We start from the raw sequence: 16,084 nt of genomic DNA, 5'->3' as shown, positions 1-16,084 counted from the left end.
TGGGACTGGGCTGCTTTGTACACCAAGACCTTCTCTGAGGTACAGTAGACAGTCAAAGTTAAAGGGGCCACAAATGCAGTATAAAGCCATAATAAGAATCGTAATCTCAATGAGCAGAGGATGAGCAGGCGTAAACACAGGAGACATTTTGGTCTACAAGGGTGAACCTTAACATGGGCAGATTATATAGCAGATTAGAACTAATTTAATGACCAAATTCCTGTTCTGAAATGAAAGCCAGCAGTCAAAGAAGTGGGGAAAAATTAGGTTGAAGATCATTTTCAGATCTGTTTCCATATGAAGGAATCAGAGAATGAACAAAATGCAGGTGTTGAGTAGGATTTTGGGAAACTCTGAGGACAATCAAAGAAATCAAAGAAAAAGCAAAATATAATTCGGAGTATTACTAAAGGCACTTCTGTTTAATAAAGATCACAATTTAACACCGAGCTGACTTGTAAATTGACAATAAGAGAAGCAGAAAAGAGTAAGGATGAAGATAATTTGCAGATCTCTTGCCATATGAATGAATCAGAGAATGAACCAAAAACAGGAGAGGCTGAGGGCAATCAGAGCACCCAGAGAGCATGACTCTGTATCAATCTGTATCACACACCAAACAATACTTCTGTGTTTGTGAAGAAGTCATTAGTTATGTATTGGCATTAGTATTACACCCCCAACAATCATATATATATATATATATATATATATATATATATATATATATATATATATATATATATATATATATATAATATTATATTATATTATAACAATCCCAGTGTAACTAAGTTTGATATAAATTAGACAACACAAAGTCCTGATAATAAAGCACATCTTTTTAGCGCTGATGCCATTTTATAAGCAGTGATGGCTTTCTGCAGAAGCTATTTAAATGTCCTATGGAGGCAAGAGTGCAGCCATGGATGATGAGTGGGGGAGGGCAGTTGAAGTGAGCTAGGCCACCATCTGGCCTCATAATCATATGCTGGGAGAAGAGCCTGGTTATTGTAGCACACTACCCCTCTGACGATGACCAGTGAAACAACAGACTCTGGCACAACGCACTTTGGTCCTTGGCACCACAGAATCACGTTTGCATGAAAGATATGTTCATATGGAACATGTTACATCAAATATGAGTGCGTATGTTCAGAACACCACAGATTTATTCTTGCCAATTTAATGAAATTATTTTTTTCTAATATAAAATTATTGTATAAAAACTGTATAAAAAAGAACATTGTGATCCATTTGATAAAAACACTGACGGTTCTGAGGCTGCTGTGTTTGCAACTTGTAGGAGATAACGGTATACTGTGGTGGGCGCGTCCAAGTCCTTGGCCTTGTGGGAAATGTAGGTCAATTCCCAGAAACTGCACCAGCGCAAAACGAACTGCGTACCGGCGAATGACTTCATCACCCACAAGGCCTTGTGTTGTCGCGCATGCGCCGTGTATGTTTCCCCGTCCATGTGTAGGCGAATCACGTGTGGGGATACCGTTGATCGTCATGTCTCTGCTGTAGCAGAGCTCCGTGCTACATGTTATTATTTGCCTCCCGTCGTCGCTGCACTTTGTTTTGACAGCTGCTTGTTTTCTGTTCTCATACCCCTCACATTTTTTTACCGAAGAATGAGCGAAAACGATGACATCGAAGTCGACAGCGATGTATGTGGTATAGTTTCCTTTAGAAGTAGCTAGCCAGTTTGTTAGCCAACTTTAACATTCCTGTCAACCTACGCTATTTGACTGAGCTAGGTAACGAGCTAGCTGGGGTTCGCGGCTAACATTACCTTTTCTTTTAAGACAAACAGAAAAAGCTGTGAGGTGAAAAAAAATCGTATGGAGAGCTAGCTGGTTGGCTTGTACTTGAAAGTCGAGCTGATGAATAAGTTGGGTCGTTTTGTTACGTTAAGGCTGAGTTATTATGTGAGACGGCTCAGCATAAGACAACACCAACTTGTTTAATACAGTGACAGTACTACTTGTGGTCGTCCATATTGCTGTAGTCACTTGAAGTCAAGCACACTTGTTAATAAAAAGCTGTGTTGAAGCTGAAGCTGCAGACACATGGAAAAACATAATGCGGCGGCCGTTAACAGCACGTAAACTGTTGCTGCAAGCAAGGTCAGCTCATCTGAGGTGGCTGTTTAAGTGCTCTTTAAATAAAATTCGTTATTTGGGTATAATGAGGTTTTCTTGGTTGTGCTTAGCGTACTTTTACTACAATGCGGTTCTTAAATCCTTTTTTTTAACGGATAAAGGGGTAATTCCTTCACGTCAGCCTAGCTATATTTAGCAGACTTGTTGGGTAGCTAGCAGGTTAAAATGTCATCTCCCCCACATCTACACCCATGTTTAATCTTTAGTTTTGTGGCGGTAATTTCAGTATGTAACGTCCTTTCACCCACGGAGTTAACGTATAAAACCAGAACTAAATGAGCATATAGTCCCGTATTGTTAACCCTCCCTACACATTAGCTTTGCACTGTTGTGTAGTTGTAACGCTGTAACGCCAGCAGGACACCAGAGACGGCTGCGTTCATGTTGTTATGTTATGTCGATTAAGGACCTGTCAGGTCCGTCTGTCATTTCCCTTCAGCTCTTGGGACCTTTAAAAAAATACATTTAATGGCTCATAAATATGCTGTAGTGTTTTAACTTAGCATTCATTTGAAATCATGTTAGAGCCTTGATCAGGTCACAGGATGGGCCATGGATTTAAATAAGCTTGGTCCTCCAGCTTTGAATCATCATAGAGAAACAGTAGACATTTTGTTTGGCCTGTTAAGCCTACATTATTATATATCTAATGTTGCAGGATAATTTTTTTGGCGGTTCTTTTTACAGCACTCTTTAGTGTGAGAAAAGATGGGGTTATTTTTTTTAATTTATATGATATATTTGTTGTATATGTTTGTAATTGGCATATTTTGTTAATGTCATAAATTTTTCCTTCCAGGTTAACATGGATCAATATCTAAATTACAAATATGTGCAGTTACCCCTGAATTGTTATCGATAACATGACATTTAACATTTGAGCTAGCAAACTGTTCTGATGATTACTGTAAGATGACCTAGAAATGCATTCAGATATTTATTTGCTCCATTCAGCCATTTAAAGCTTAGGGTCTGATAAGTTCCCAAGTCAGACAATGTGACTGAAATTTTCAACCCATTACACACAAATCGGTGTCTGCCTGTTATCTGTCATTTAAAGTAATATGTCTGCAGCTTTTCAAGGTTTAACAGGACAGAACACTTCTTTTTCATTGATCATGTTTAATATTTATCAATGCAATTTGCAACATTTTGCCTTTTGGCAGAAAGGGTGTTCTCGTCTGATCCTTAACTTCTGACTGACCGATGGCTGTAAATCTACAGCAGGTGCTGAAGAAGTAGACGTGAATACACTTTCTCCACTGTGGTGCACAGAATGTGAGGGATATTATGTTTTCATTCATTTCAACAATTATGTTGTCTCATTGTTGCCCTGCACTGAGTTAGACTCTCATACAAGAAAAGCACTTCTATTCAGTCTATTTGAAATAGCTGAGTGGGGGTGGACATTGGAGTTGATATTGAGTCAGGATATACTGGTCCAGCCCTTGAAGCAACTGAAAGCAAACAGCACATATTCAGTTGAGATTGTGTAAACAGAGACCACATCCTTGTAAACATTATACATACACCACAGGTTCCTGCTGTGTGAGGTCAGGTAAATGAGGTGTCCACACATGAACATGAGCACCCTGTGAAAGACAAGACCGCTACCTTTTTGGAATTTAAAGCTGCAGCATTTGCATATTTAGGTTGCCTGTTCTCTTCTAAAAGAAGCTAAAAGAATAACACGGAAATCAAGTAACAAACTTTGTAGGGATTCTGTTTGTTTTATCCTGTGTGTTTTTGTATAAATTGACTGTGTTTGAAGAATTGCCATTAAAAAAATCTGTCTCTGCTTTTGCAGGCAGACAAGCGAGCACATCACAATGCGCTGGAGCGCAAGCGCAGGGACCACATCAAAGACAGCTTTCACAGTTTACGAGATTCTGTGCCTTCATTACAAGGGGAGAAGGTGAGATGAAACTCATACATAAATCCTACATCCCACAACTCTGCCAGAAATGAAAATCATTTTGAAACACCACTCCAAGTTAAGGTTCAAGGGGATAATGTTAGCAACCTTAGTGCTCAGCAGCCTTTTTCACATAAAGTGCCATTTTGTCGTTAGTCAGTGCGCCACATCAACATATTCCCCATTCACCATCCTCTTGCCATCTAACTATTCACATAGGGCAGAAATTACTTTATGGGACAGTCCCTAATTCACCACAACCTGTATTTCTTCAGGAAACAAACAGATGCCACACAGTCAGCACAAACCCTCTGCCCTTACTTCCTTTTCTAAGGTTTCTTGTCTACGGGTTGTATTTAGTTGTGCACATGTGAAGCACTGTTGTAATTCATGCAGCTGGCAAAAGCAAAGGGTGACAGCTGCATCTGTCTGGTAGACATGACCAGACGGTGAAAATACAGGTTGTGCTGTTATGCTTTCTAACCATTTTCACTTTGCAAACTTCAACAACACTTTTTATTTGATTAGCTGCATTTACACAATATATATGAATAATATTCAGCCTCCTTATTAGAGATTATTTCAATTTGTAACAATCAGAACCAGTGCTACTCTGGGATGCTCTACACAAACAACTCTTATAGAGGTTTAATCCATTTAACACACATGTCCACAACAATGTAGCCTACATGTTGGGATCTCAAATTTGATATTGTTGATTCATCTCATGAAATCTGGGAATCATCATGACAAGCAAGTTTTTTTCCTTGGTGGATTTTAAGAGACTCATAGGCCCTGCCATCAAACAGGTTGGAAACAGCTCTAAAAACTTTGTCAAACTGCAGCTTAATCACCTAAATGCTTCATGTCATCAATTTCATGAGTCACCAAATTAATTGCAGTTGGTAGCATCATAAATCATAATGCTGGTGTGATGGTTCAACATGGAAAAGTTTTTTTTTTTTTAACCCTTTTTTGTGCCATTAACTATTCTGGAATATGTCAGTGTGAGCACGTGTCAAGAGCTTCTGACCCGTGGAATAGTTCTGTTTTTTTATACTTTTTTTTTTTTAATAAAAGGTTTCAGATCCTTTACTTAGGTAAAAAATACTAATACTACAATGTACATGTACTACATTACTACTAAAAGTTCTGCATCCAAAATCCCTCTTCTGTAAAAGTACTAAAGTATTATCACTAAAATGTACTTAAAGTATCAGACCAGGACATTTTGCTGTTGTAGCTGCTGGAAGTGGAGCTAGTTTTAATCACTTTATATACAGTCAGCTAGTTTAGTTCAGTGGCTCCCAACCAAGGCTCCTGCAAAGGGTCACTGAAACTACACTACATTTTTGTAAAGGTCCACAAACCAAAAAACACTGTGTAATCTTTAATAATGCATCGTGTCTTTATGTCTTCTATTGTGTTTAAATCTTAATATGACAAGTAACTAGTAACTATGTCTTAAATTCTCAAGTAAAAGTCAATGTACAGGCACCTCAAAATTGTACTTAAGAACAAATAGACACTACAACATTTCCCCATGGCTCTCTGAAATTTCTGCTGACAGAACTCTGTTAAACAGGCTTCCCGAGCACAGATTCTAGACAAAGCCACTGAGTACATCCAGTACATGAGGCGGAAAAACCATACCCACCAGCAAGACATTGACGACTTAAAGAAGCAGAATGCTCTGCTGGAGCAGCAGGGTGAGTGGAGGAATGTTTTTGATGGTTCTGTTTTTAGTGTGATGCGGTCTTTCTGTTGCAATATGCAGTATTTGATTGAGTGTGGAATTTACCACTTTATTATTTGCCTTGCTGTTTGTGTCGACTGATTTTAGTTCGTGCACTGGAGAAGGCCAAGGGGAACACTCAGCTCCAGACAAACTACTCTTCTGACAGCAGCTTGTACACAAACCGCAAAGGAAGCGCTGTGTCCGCCTTTGACGGCGGATCCGACTCCAGCTCTGAGTCAGAGCCAGACGAGCCGCCCAACAGAAAGAAGCTGCGTGCAGAGCCCAGCTAGACTTGTGCGGCCGCTGGCTCTCCAAACAGACTCTCTTTACCCACCAGCCCCGACTCCTCTTACCTGTCCGCACTCAGTCCTACCTTCTTACACCAGTCCAGAAAACGAGGTGGAGACTGTGTGAGAGAGGTGCTATTATGTATAAAATGCTTCTACCTTCCTTTTTTCCCACCTGGCAAGCATCCCGCCACAGTGAGGCAGCTCTGCAGTTTTGAAGGACTGATGCTTTTCAGACCTCATGATAACCATTCATAATCAAATGTGGAGAAGACAAAGTGTGATGCTTTAGTAAAACTCCAAAAAAATTATCTTTTTTTTTTCTTTTGGTTGTTTTGAACAACCTCTGCAACTTGGAGGAGGAGTTGTCAGACTTTACGACCTTTGACAAAATGGTAATTAGGGATAGTTTACCTTTTTAATATTCGTACTTTTCCATAAAAATAATGTGAAGTTGCTTTTGAAAAAAAAAAATAGTATGTTATGCAAGATGCAACCCTCCCTCTTCAGTGTAGGTGGCTGAAGGTTTTGTCTTTGGAAATGTTTTGTGTAATCAAATGAATCCTTCTATTTATAGTGATGCACCAAAATTGATTTCTTACCCTTATATATTCTTATGTCTAATCTCCTTTATGTTTGGCTTGAGATTTTCCAGAGAACACAGGAGGTTGAAGAAGTTGACCTGTTGTTTTAGTGGATTTTTCACAGGTTCAACTATTTATTTCCCTCTATTTTTATTATTATTAAATAATATGTGGGTATAAAAAAAACCTCTAATGGATACTGAATGTTACACAATGCAGTTAAAGGGCAGTGATCTTTATTTTTGTTAATGGAAGTCCATGTCAGTGTGTAGTATATAACACTGTATACTCTTAAATGGTGTCAGTTCTACAAAAGAAAAGCCTTCCCTTGAAATACTTGCCTGTGCTGGGAACGTTTATCTTTCTTTCTTTTTTTCCCCTTTTTTGCAGAGGTAAATTTAGTGCGTACGTAATCGATATTTGTTTGTTCCATTCCATGGAAATTACAGGTATGTTGTACATACTGCCAATGGTTGTCTTGCAAGTTAAGGCATACCTTTATTATGAGACTATAAATAAAACTATTTTATCCTTTTGGGATGTATTTGTGATTTAGTGGGTTTTTTTTTTGGTTTTTTTAAAAAAAATTTTAAGATCTTATGATTGCTCTTGTACATTAGGTTTCCTAAGGGACTATTAGTTATTAAACTGTGCTCTGTAGGTGTGTTGGTTTGGAGGGAAACAGTGGAGTGATGCAATTAACTCACCTCCAGTCTCAGTTAATTAAATAATCTAATATGTGTAATAAAATTTAATAACTGTTAATAACTGTAACACTTGAGGATAATACCCCTCTTGTTTCAAGATCACACCACTGTATTTGAATTGTGTCTGTGGTACAAATAGAGGATTCAGACTTCAGATTTCGTTCCATGACCCGTGTACAGCCCTACCTGTACTGTTTGCTTAAATACTGAATATGGGCTCAGCCATATGCCGTTTTATGGGCCTAGTGATGTGTCCTGACTGACACTCCCACAGAAGGAGGCAGCCTCTTCAAGGATGCAGGCTGTATGCTGCCTTCGAGAGCCGTAGGAAAACAAACAGCAAACATGATTGGTTTATGACATTGTTTGGGCTAAGCATATTTAAACTAACCACTGTCATAAATTTAATTACATCTTTAATTACATATCTCTTTTGCTGCCCGTTGTGTAATACTTAATTCTGCTGTTAACCCATAAAATAACCTGTATATATTTGAAAGAAGCTATGTAAACAGTTTGCTTTTTCCAGCAAACTGTACTATTTCCGATCTTAGAATTACGCGTTTCTAAGGGGACATGAAGGCAGCACACGGAGACCAGCCAGGAGTTTGATGGAAGGAGTCATGCTTTCTCTCGAGTTTTAGTTTTTTGGTCATGGCTAAACAGTACGACATTTTGTTCAGGCTGCTCATGCTCGGAGACTCGGGAGTGGGAAAGACTTGCATGTTGCGCCGCTTCACGGAAAGTGAATTTGATCCCTCACATATTTCCACCATCGGTAAGCCATACAACAAGTTGTCGGTGACGCCTGTTTCAAAACTCAGTCATATGGCTCTGTGTTAGCCACAGGCTGAACCGGACAAACCACTAAACACATTTCTCAGAGCGAATGTCGAGGCTGCAATTTTTTATTCATTGAATTTTCATTAGTTTTTACCGTTATATTCCCTTTTTTTCCCAAGAAGGCCTGCTTAGCAAGTGGGATTAGTACAAACTGCCTCAGGTCCTAACAGCTCTGACTGGAAAACATGTCAGCACTCAGAAAGCTGCACTGCTCATGGCTATCCTTAAATATCTACATTTTCTAAAAGACCCTAAGAAAGATACTAAAGCATGTAGAAGAGGTTTGAGAATGCAGCTCTGTGAATTGTGTCCCAACACACAGTGGAATGGAAGGTCCACAGGAAAAACATTATTATCTGTGCTCTCAGAGCGTTTGATGTTTTATCCTGTATTTTTATTCATAGAACACATTACGGCTTCGTATCTCAGCACGCCTCTTTTCCTGGATGTGTGATTAGACTAATGGCTTGGATGAAAGCTGTTTTACACCAAAGAGTGAAATGTGTCCACGTAAACAAAGGAAACAGTCAGCACACACTTCCATTCATTGTAGGATATATGCTGTACTTTGTTGAGAATGTGATGGAAACTGCTGCAGTGTAGTGCAGTGGAGCCTGCTTCAGGGTGAAAGGTTTGTCAGCTTGCAGGGTGGGGAGGCTTTGCACGGGATTAAACCCAGTTATTTGAGAAAGTGCATGGTACATAAAATCTCCTTGCTTTTAGATCCTAGATATTGTGATTACTGGTAAACTCTAGTCAGCTTCAGTCATCCCTCCAGATCCGAATCCCCCTTCTCTCACGAGAACTAGGGTCTTTTCAAGGGCTTTGGGTCAAGAAGGCGCTGACATGCAAGTCGAACAGTCAGATTTGTTGACTGCACTGCTCTGCATATATTACATGGCACATTTTAACAGTGACAAGGTGTTTAAAAAGGCTTTGTGTCTCATAAGAACCATCACTGCAAGCTAGAAAAATATGCCAGAAAAAAGTAGTGATTTCTGTAACTGGGTAAAGCTCGATTTGCATTTGTCAGTATGAAGAAGTGTCTCCTTGAACTAACTACACTGAATTTAAGAACACTGTGAGAGCTGATTTTACTGGTACGTACACTAGGTGTTTTTTTGTTTTTTTTCACTAGAAGCCCTGCATTCAAATCAGACTCATTTGATTTGAATGTGACATCTCAAACAAAAATGCTGTTTGTCAGTGGAGTCATTCACTATTTTAGTGTCACCTGACCAACACAGCGTTGATACTTCATAGCAGAGGTTGTAACAGCACAGTGTGTAAGATAAAGATAAAGATAAGATAAGATAAGATAAGATAAAGGTTACCGATCCCACACAGGTAATATGATGTGTCACAGCAGCAAAAGGAGGTAAAGGAACAGGTATATAGTGTAATATATTATATCATGGTGTAGCAGAGCTTAAACAGTTTTGTCAATAAATAGATTAATGGATTGACAGGAAATGTATCTGCAACTATGTTGATAACAGGCCATCTCTGGACAGACTGACAGTGAGTCCAGAGATGGCCTGTTATCAACAGGCCATCTCTGACAGTGAGTCTGTCTTTTCCAACTATAACAAGTTGAAGTGTCAGCTTTGAAAATGACCTATAAGTCAACGTTTTAAGTCAATTTAAAAAATGTCAGACGTTATTTTGTTACAGCTTCTCAATTCTGAAGATTTTCCACTTTGTTTTATGTGATGGTGAAAATCAGGCAATTTGGAAAGATCGCCTTTGGTGGCTATGAAACTGTGATTGTCAATATACCGCAAAGAGTCTAGTGTGATATAGTTAGGATAATTAACCTTAAACATCTTTAATACTACAGCCTTTATTGTGTATTTTAAGCATCTCATATATACAGCATATACAACATGAAGAGCAGACACATTTTATATTGCCTTTGCTTTAATATGAACCAAAGAACTGACTTGCAGTTACTGCCACATTCCTCAGCTCCCTTGTTCTGTCACCCAGCAGGCAACACACCACTGTAGTTCACATCAGTCGCAGCCCCCCTTGTTTAGACACAGAGATTTAAAAGCCGGCACTGTGCAGTGGCTGAAGCACTATTCATCACAGATAAATAGGGTCTCTGAGCAACATTCACTAAGTGCTCACAAACACACCACAGCCCATGTAAAATGGTACAAAGCAGGATTTTTCACCATTTTGTCACAGTTGCCTAAGTGAAACCATTTAGACCTTGTTCTCTGTTTGCAGGAGTTGATTTTAAAATGAAAACATTAGAAATAGACGGAGTCAAGGTGCGTGTACAGATATGGTAAGTTAAATGACTTTTTATTGCGTTTACAGTATTCTGACATTCGCTTTGTGTGACCCTCTTTTGTTTATGTGCGTTTTTCTTCTGCGCAGGGACACGGCCGGTCAGGAGCGTTATCAGACCATTACCAAACAGTACTACAGACGGGCTCAGGTGATCCATCCATAGAAACAATCACTGGAGTCAAGTTGCCTTCGTGGGCTACTGTAGTGTTGGTTCTTTAATCTTTTTCTGTCGATTCTTGTTCAGGGCATCATCTTCGTATACGACATCACAAACGAGCCGTCCTTTCAGCACATAGCGAAGTGGGCCAGTGATGTGGATGAGGTAAGAGAAACAATAAGCGCCCTCATTTCTCATCTCTCCCGCACTTGTTGCCTTTCTCAGTGACCCAGTATTTGTACTGAAGTGTTGACACTAGTGTGAGAGACAAGATGATGAAATCCATTATCTGCATCCTGTCTTGTCTTTTCGTTGTTGTTGTTGTTGTTCTGCACAGTATGCCCCAGACAAAGTGCAGAGGATCTTGGTAGGAAACAAGTCAGATGAGGAGCTTGGGAGGCAGGTGACAAAGGACCAAGGAATCAAGGTTTGTTTCAGCCCTATTTTTTTTTTGTAGGATTTTGATTTTGTTGGGTGATTTATTGGTGAGTGTTGTATATGTTTCTAACTGATTCCTGCAGCTTGCAGAAACCTATGAGATGGAGTTCTTCGAAACCAGTGCTTCCACCAGCAGTAACATCAGTGAGGTAGGACACATGGTGTATCTCTTAAGAAACTGTTCTGTCACACCAGAAATATGTTTACATGTTTTGGGGGAACTCCCTGCAACTTACTTTTGTATTTATAGTTGTCCTTCCTTCTTTCTCTAGTCATTCACTCGTCTAACTGAACTGGTGCTTCAGGCTCATAAGAGAGACGTGGACAGCCTGCTGGGATCCCTGGATGATTATCTAGAAAAGGCTGCATTGGAGGAGGAGAAGGGGAGTCGAGATAGCGACAACAACATTCAGAGGGGTTGTGCCTGTTAGCGAAAGGTGCCATGGCTGAGACCTTAAGACACCCGTTCCCCTCTGTGACTTGACTCAGCCTTTGTCTGCCTTTTCATAGGCACTGTAACAGGATGGCACTTGATTGGTTTCACTTTTTGTAAGTCAGTAAAGTTACACCTTGGTAAATGCAGTTAGCTGCAGCTACCAGCAGAGGGCCCTTTTGCTGCATGAGCATGCTGCACGAAGGTAAACTCTGTGTCCATTTGCTCCAGCAAATCTATCAATACGCATGCTCACTTCATTTTCCTTGGAGAAATTCAGTTTTACACTAAACATCCACTTCATCACTATACTCTGTTTTTGTGCTTTTGCTTTTCTGTTGCTTTTTATTTGATTTGCAGGCTACATGTCGACAAATTGTCTGATAACACTGGATTTCATGTCAAAGAAATCTGTTTATTAAGTTGAGCATAGATGCTACAACAAGGTGGACGGGGGACAGAGTTGAATTATTTACACCTCGAAACTCAAACCAAGCGGAGATGGATTCTTTTACATGATGAACGTATTTCCTCAAGGGAGACATTGTGCCATGTTCAGTGACTTTTCAAAATGCAGAACATGTTTATTTACCATCTTAAATCTATATGTACAGTTTGTTCCATGACTGTGACTGGCATTGCCTACTGTAAGTTGAGTATTGAAGCATTGTTATTGCTGCTTAATATAATGTTTTCAGGGTCTGATTAGGTGCCACAGCCATTGTAATTTTAGTATAATTTTAACACTCAAGAATGATGTGAAATAAACAAATAATGTGCAGTGTTTTGGGAGTAAATAAATTGAAATTTCATATTTAAATTAATTTGGTGCTATCTGAGCCTTGCTGAGTCATTAAATTTGGACTGAGTTAGGTACACAGAGAGTTCAAACGGTAGATTCATTCATTTTTCATTGCATGCTGTGAAAGACAGGTGATCACATGTTAAATTTTTGATGACTGAGAAAACTGATACTCGTCACAAAGATCGCATAAATCCAAATATATGATGTAATGCATGATATTTTTCCCACTCGACGCTTTTGAGTAGATTTGAGTGCATATTGTCAAATACATGCTTGTGATAATTCAAAAAGTTTAAAAGAATTCCAGTTCTCTAAAGCACATCATGTTTGGGATGAAGGACATGAGTACTGATCCTGATCTGAATAGGACAACACGCTTCTCACTTTAAATCGCTCAAGAAAAAAGCTTCATGCACTTTTACAATCAGTTACATCAATCTATCTGAAACTTGTAAAGACTATTCTGTGTCAGGTGTAGATCAGTTTCCTGCAGAGCTATTTGACACCCATGAAAGGCAGCTTTCTGCCCTAAGTTAGTCAGGTGACCAAGTTGCTGGATACTGTCACACGCTGAGATCCCATCTGCCTCCAGTGTGGAAGCACGAGAGTCAAGATGACGTTCATCGCCAAGACGTTTTACGACTTGAAGGCCACCACGCTGGAGGGAGACTTGGTGGACTTCAACGTGTACAGGGGACGGGTAGTCCTCATAGAGAATGTGGCCTCACTCTGAGGCACCACCACCCGGGACTACAGCGAGCTCAACCAGCTTCAGAGCAAGTACCCCCATCGGCTGGTGGTCCTGGGTTTTCCCTGTAACCAGTTTGGATATCAGGTCAGTTGAACGGCGTTATTGCCTGAGGCGGTTCAGTGTGACCCAGCAAAACCTGGTCCTGATATTGGTCCGAAATCTCCTAAAACTGCTTTATGTGCTGATGATGTTTTATTATGCATGTTAAACCCTGCTGTATCAGGTCACCTCTTAATGCAAACCTGTACCCAGCTTAGAGTTTTCTTTGGATATAAAATGCAGTTTTCATAATTTAAAGCTATGTCTGGATCATGTGTATGTGGTGCCTAGCTTTCCTGTTCCCTTTTGTGTGTATCTGGGCATATTCATTACACCTGAGTTTGACCAATGTTCAAAGCCAATTCAAAACCATCATTTGAACAGGATGTTGAGCATTGAAACACTCCCCATATCTTCATATCATATGTCTTCCCGTGTTTGCTTTAAACAGTCAGAATTACTCTCATCATATTTCACTTACAACATATGTAACAGTATGGTTGTGTGTTGTAGTGTACAAACTGTAGCCGGTACTTCAGCTTTGATTATGTGGTTACTTCTGTGCAGTATATCAGTATATCATATAACAGCTGGACCCAATACCATCGATGTGATTCTGAAAATGCGTACTTGTGTTTTGCAGGAGAACTGCTCCAATGGTGAGATCCTGAGTTCACTAAGGCATGTGCGTCCGGGTGGTGGCTTTCAGCCCAACTTCACCATTTTTGAGAAGTGTGATGTCAATGGAACAAACACACACCCAGTCTTTGCCTATCTAAAAGACAAACTCCCCTATCCCGATGACGACCCCAACTCCCTCATGCTGGACCCCAAATTTCTGGTTTGGAGTCCCATCAGCAGGACGGATGTGTCTTGGAACTTTGAGAAATTTCTCATTGGGCCAGAAGGAGAGCCCTTTAAAAGATACAGCAAAAAGTTCCCCACCATTGACATCGAGCCTGACATTCAAAGACTGTTAAGATTAACCAAGACCTAAGAATAGCCTCCACCTCTTTAATGACTTCTCATCCATTAAAGTCAAATCTGAATTGCTGTCCTCCACACTTTTAAGCCTTATTAAATGAGGGTAATATTCTGAAAAGTTGAGGGAATATTATCTGAGACCTCATAAGTGCTTAACAGAAGTGGATGAATAAAGTCAATATATTTTTCAAACTGTGGAAACTTATTGTAATGGAAAGAGAACACGATTTTTACTGTATAGCTCCAAATTTAAACAAATGTGGGTATATTAAAAAAAAAATTACTTGAAGACTGTTTCCTTTTGCATGTGCTTTTGTTTCTTGTCCTGTGCTAGGCAAAGCCAGCAGATGGTGCTACTGATTTGATCATGTAAACAGAAGAACTTCTGTCATGCCTTCATGAATTAACATTCACCACACATGCTCACAAAATGTTTGCACAGGAAAAAAAACATTAAAAATGTATTTTGGGGTTTTTTTTAAAGTGGACTATATACATACTGAGGTACCACCTGATATAAAGATGTCCACCTCTGATGCGGGTTGACAAAAACAGATGTCATGTCTGAAGCAGCTCTGTGTGTGGTAATGAAGCTTGAAAAACAGTAGAAAGGATGTGTCATTATGATGCCTGTTGTCACTGCACACTAAAACGCTCTCTAAGACAGCTCACAGGCCATTCCTCTGCATTATGCATCCTCCAGCCTGCTGATTCATGCTTTGTTTGCTTCTTTCTCCACTAATTCACTAGATCTACATTTCTTAGTAAGATCTGCTGATACCAGTAGCCTGTATCGCAATGGGAATGCTTTAGTGCTACAGTGACACCTGAAGACGAGTCCTAAATCATGCATTTAAGAAAGCATCAACCTTGCTGTTGTGTAATGCTCTTATCCAGCTTTAGGTTTATATGCACAGTATGCAGATTAGCAGTGGATTCTCTGCACATCCACATCAGCTGATGATGTCACAGCCACAGGCTACACAGGCCAGGCACTACCCTAATGTCTTTGGCTCCTTGGCAGGCGGCTTCAGGGACATTTCCGACAGCGGTGAAACTAAGTCACCTGACACAGGATGATGGGTTTCCATTCCACTTGCAATGGCTGTTGTGGTTGTTGCCTGACTCACTATTTTTGCATACGAAATTTAAATATTTGTGGTGTCATGACACATGAGGACATTTGATTAATACGTTTTACGCAGGCCTACTGGTCAGTGCTTGACTGCCAGGTTGCTAATGTAGCCAATACAATGAGTAAATATTGGAGGAGGAATACCAGGGGCCTCTCCTCCACCCTCCCTGCACTGCTTCTCTACACATCATGCATGGAGCTTGCAGAAAAATGCCACCAAAGATCAGTTATGTTCATTTATTAATGTAGGCTTACAATATATTAATATAATAGAGTAAAAAAGAAAATAATATCATCACATCTGAATTTGTGTTACAAGAACTTCAAGTCCGGACAATACTTTTGATTTGTATGTGCTTTGGGTCCAGATAGACGTAAAATTAGCAGTAATGTAGGCCAAAGCTTATTAGTTTTTCCTTGATAAGGTAAACAGATCCTACACTTGAGCTTCTATGTGTGTTGCTAAATTCCATCCGAGTGTAAGCAAAATTAAAGCTAAAGATAAAAATAATTTAGTTTAAATAGGGCTTCCCACAAATTTCATGCATGGACACAAAAAAAAAAACATCGGCCAAAAAAAGTCAAAAAAATTTTTTGGCCTCAAAATGTCATAAAAAACGTCATAGTATAATAAGGCGTCAAAATCAGCCAAAAAAAGTCAAACATTTTTTCGACCTCAAAATGTCATAAAAAACGTCGTAGTATAGTAAGGCGTCAAAATCGGCCAAAAAAAGTTAGATTTTTTTTTTTAACTCATAATGTCATAAAAAATGTCATAGTATAGTAAGGCGTCAAAATC

At 39.5% G+C, this 16,084-nt stretch overlaps 3 protein-coding genes across 4 annotated transcripts; all 3 read left to right on the top strand.

The window, feature by feature from the left end:
* Window positions 1-1,499: 1,499 nt before the first annotated feature.
* LOC121197533 (protein max-like) lies at window positions 1,500-7,227 on the top strand. 2 transcript variants are annotated; one of them, XM_041061183.1, is made up of 4 exons: window positions 1,500-1,673; window positions 3,976-4,083; window positions 5,669-5,792; window positions 5,927-7,227. In XM_041061183.1, exons 1-4 carry the CDS (start codon window positions 1,638-1,640, stop codon window positions 6,109-6,111), a joined length of 453 nt encoding a protein of 150 aa, XP_040917117.1. In that variant the 5' UTR covers window positions 1,500-1,637; the 3' UTR covers window positions 6,112-7,227. The 2 variants fall into 2 exon arrangements, with proteins under 2 accessions (XP_040917117.1, XP_040917116.1); XM_041061182.1 differs by having other exon boundaries at window positions 5,654-5,792.
* Window positions 7,228-7,996: 769 nt separating this feature from the next.
* Window positions 7,997-12,358, top strand: LOC121197372 (ras-related protein Rab-15-like). Its single transcript, XM_041060958.1, has 7 exons — window positions 7,997-8,177; window positions 10,478-10,538; window positions 10,631-10,691; window positions 10,788-10,865; window positions 11,038-11,127; window positions 11,222-11,287; window positions 11,411-12,358. Exons 1-7 carry the CDS (start codon window positions 8,054-8,056, stop codon window positions 11,567-11,569), a joined length of 639 nt encoding a protein of 212 aa, XP_040916892.1. The 5' UTR covers window positions 7,997-8,053; the 3' UTR covers window positions 11,570-12,358.
* Window positions 12,359-12,968: 610 nt separating this feature from the next.
* gpx2 (glutathione peroxidase 2) lies at window positions 12,969-14,163 on the top strand. The gene is made up of 2 exons (XM_041060658.1): window positions 12,969-13,211; window positions 13,810-14,163. Exons 1-2 carry the CDS (start codon window positions 12,990-12,992, stop codon window positions 14,161-14,163), a joined length of 576 nt encoding a protein of 191 aa, XP_040916592.1. The 5' UTR covers window positions 12,969-12,989.
* Window positions 14,164-16,084: the final 1,921 nt, after the last annotated feature.

This window comes from Toxotes jaculatrix, chromosome 17 (genome assembly GCF_017976425.1).
Source record: "Toxotes jaculatrix isolate fToxJac2 chromosome 17, fToxJac2.pri, whole genome shotgun sequence".
NCBI lineage: Eukaryota > Metazoa > Chordata > Actinopteri > Toxotidae > Toxotes > Toxotes jaculatrix.
Note: the sequence above shows the minus strand (reverse complement) of the source record. Positions and strands in the feature narration are given on the sequence as shown.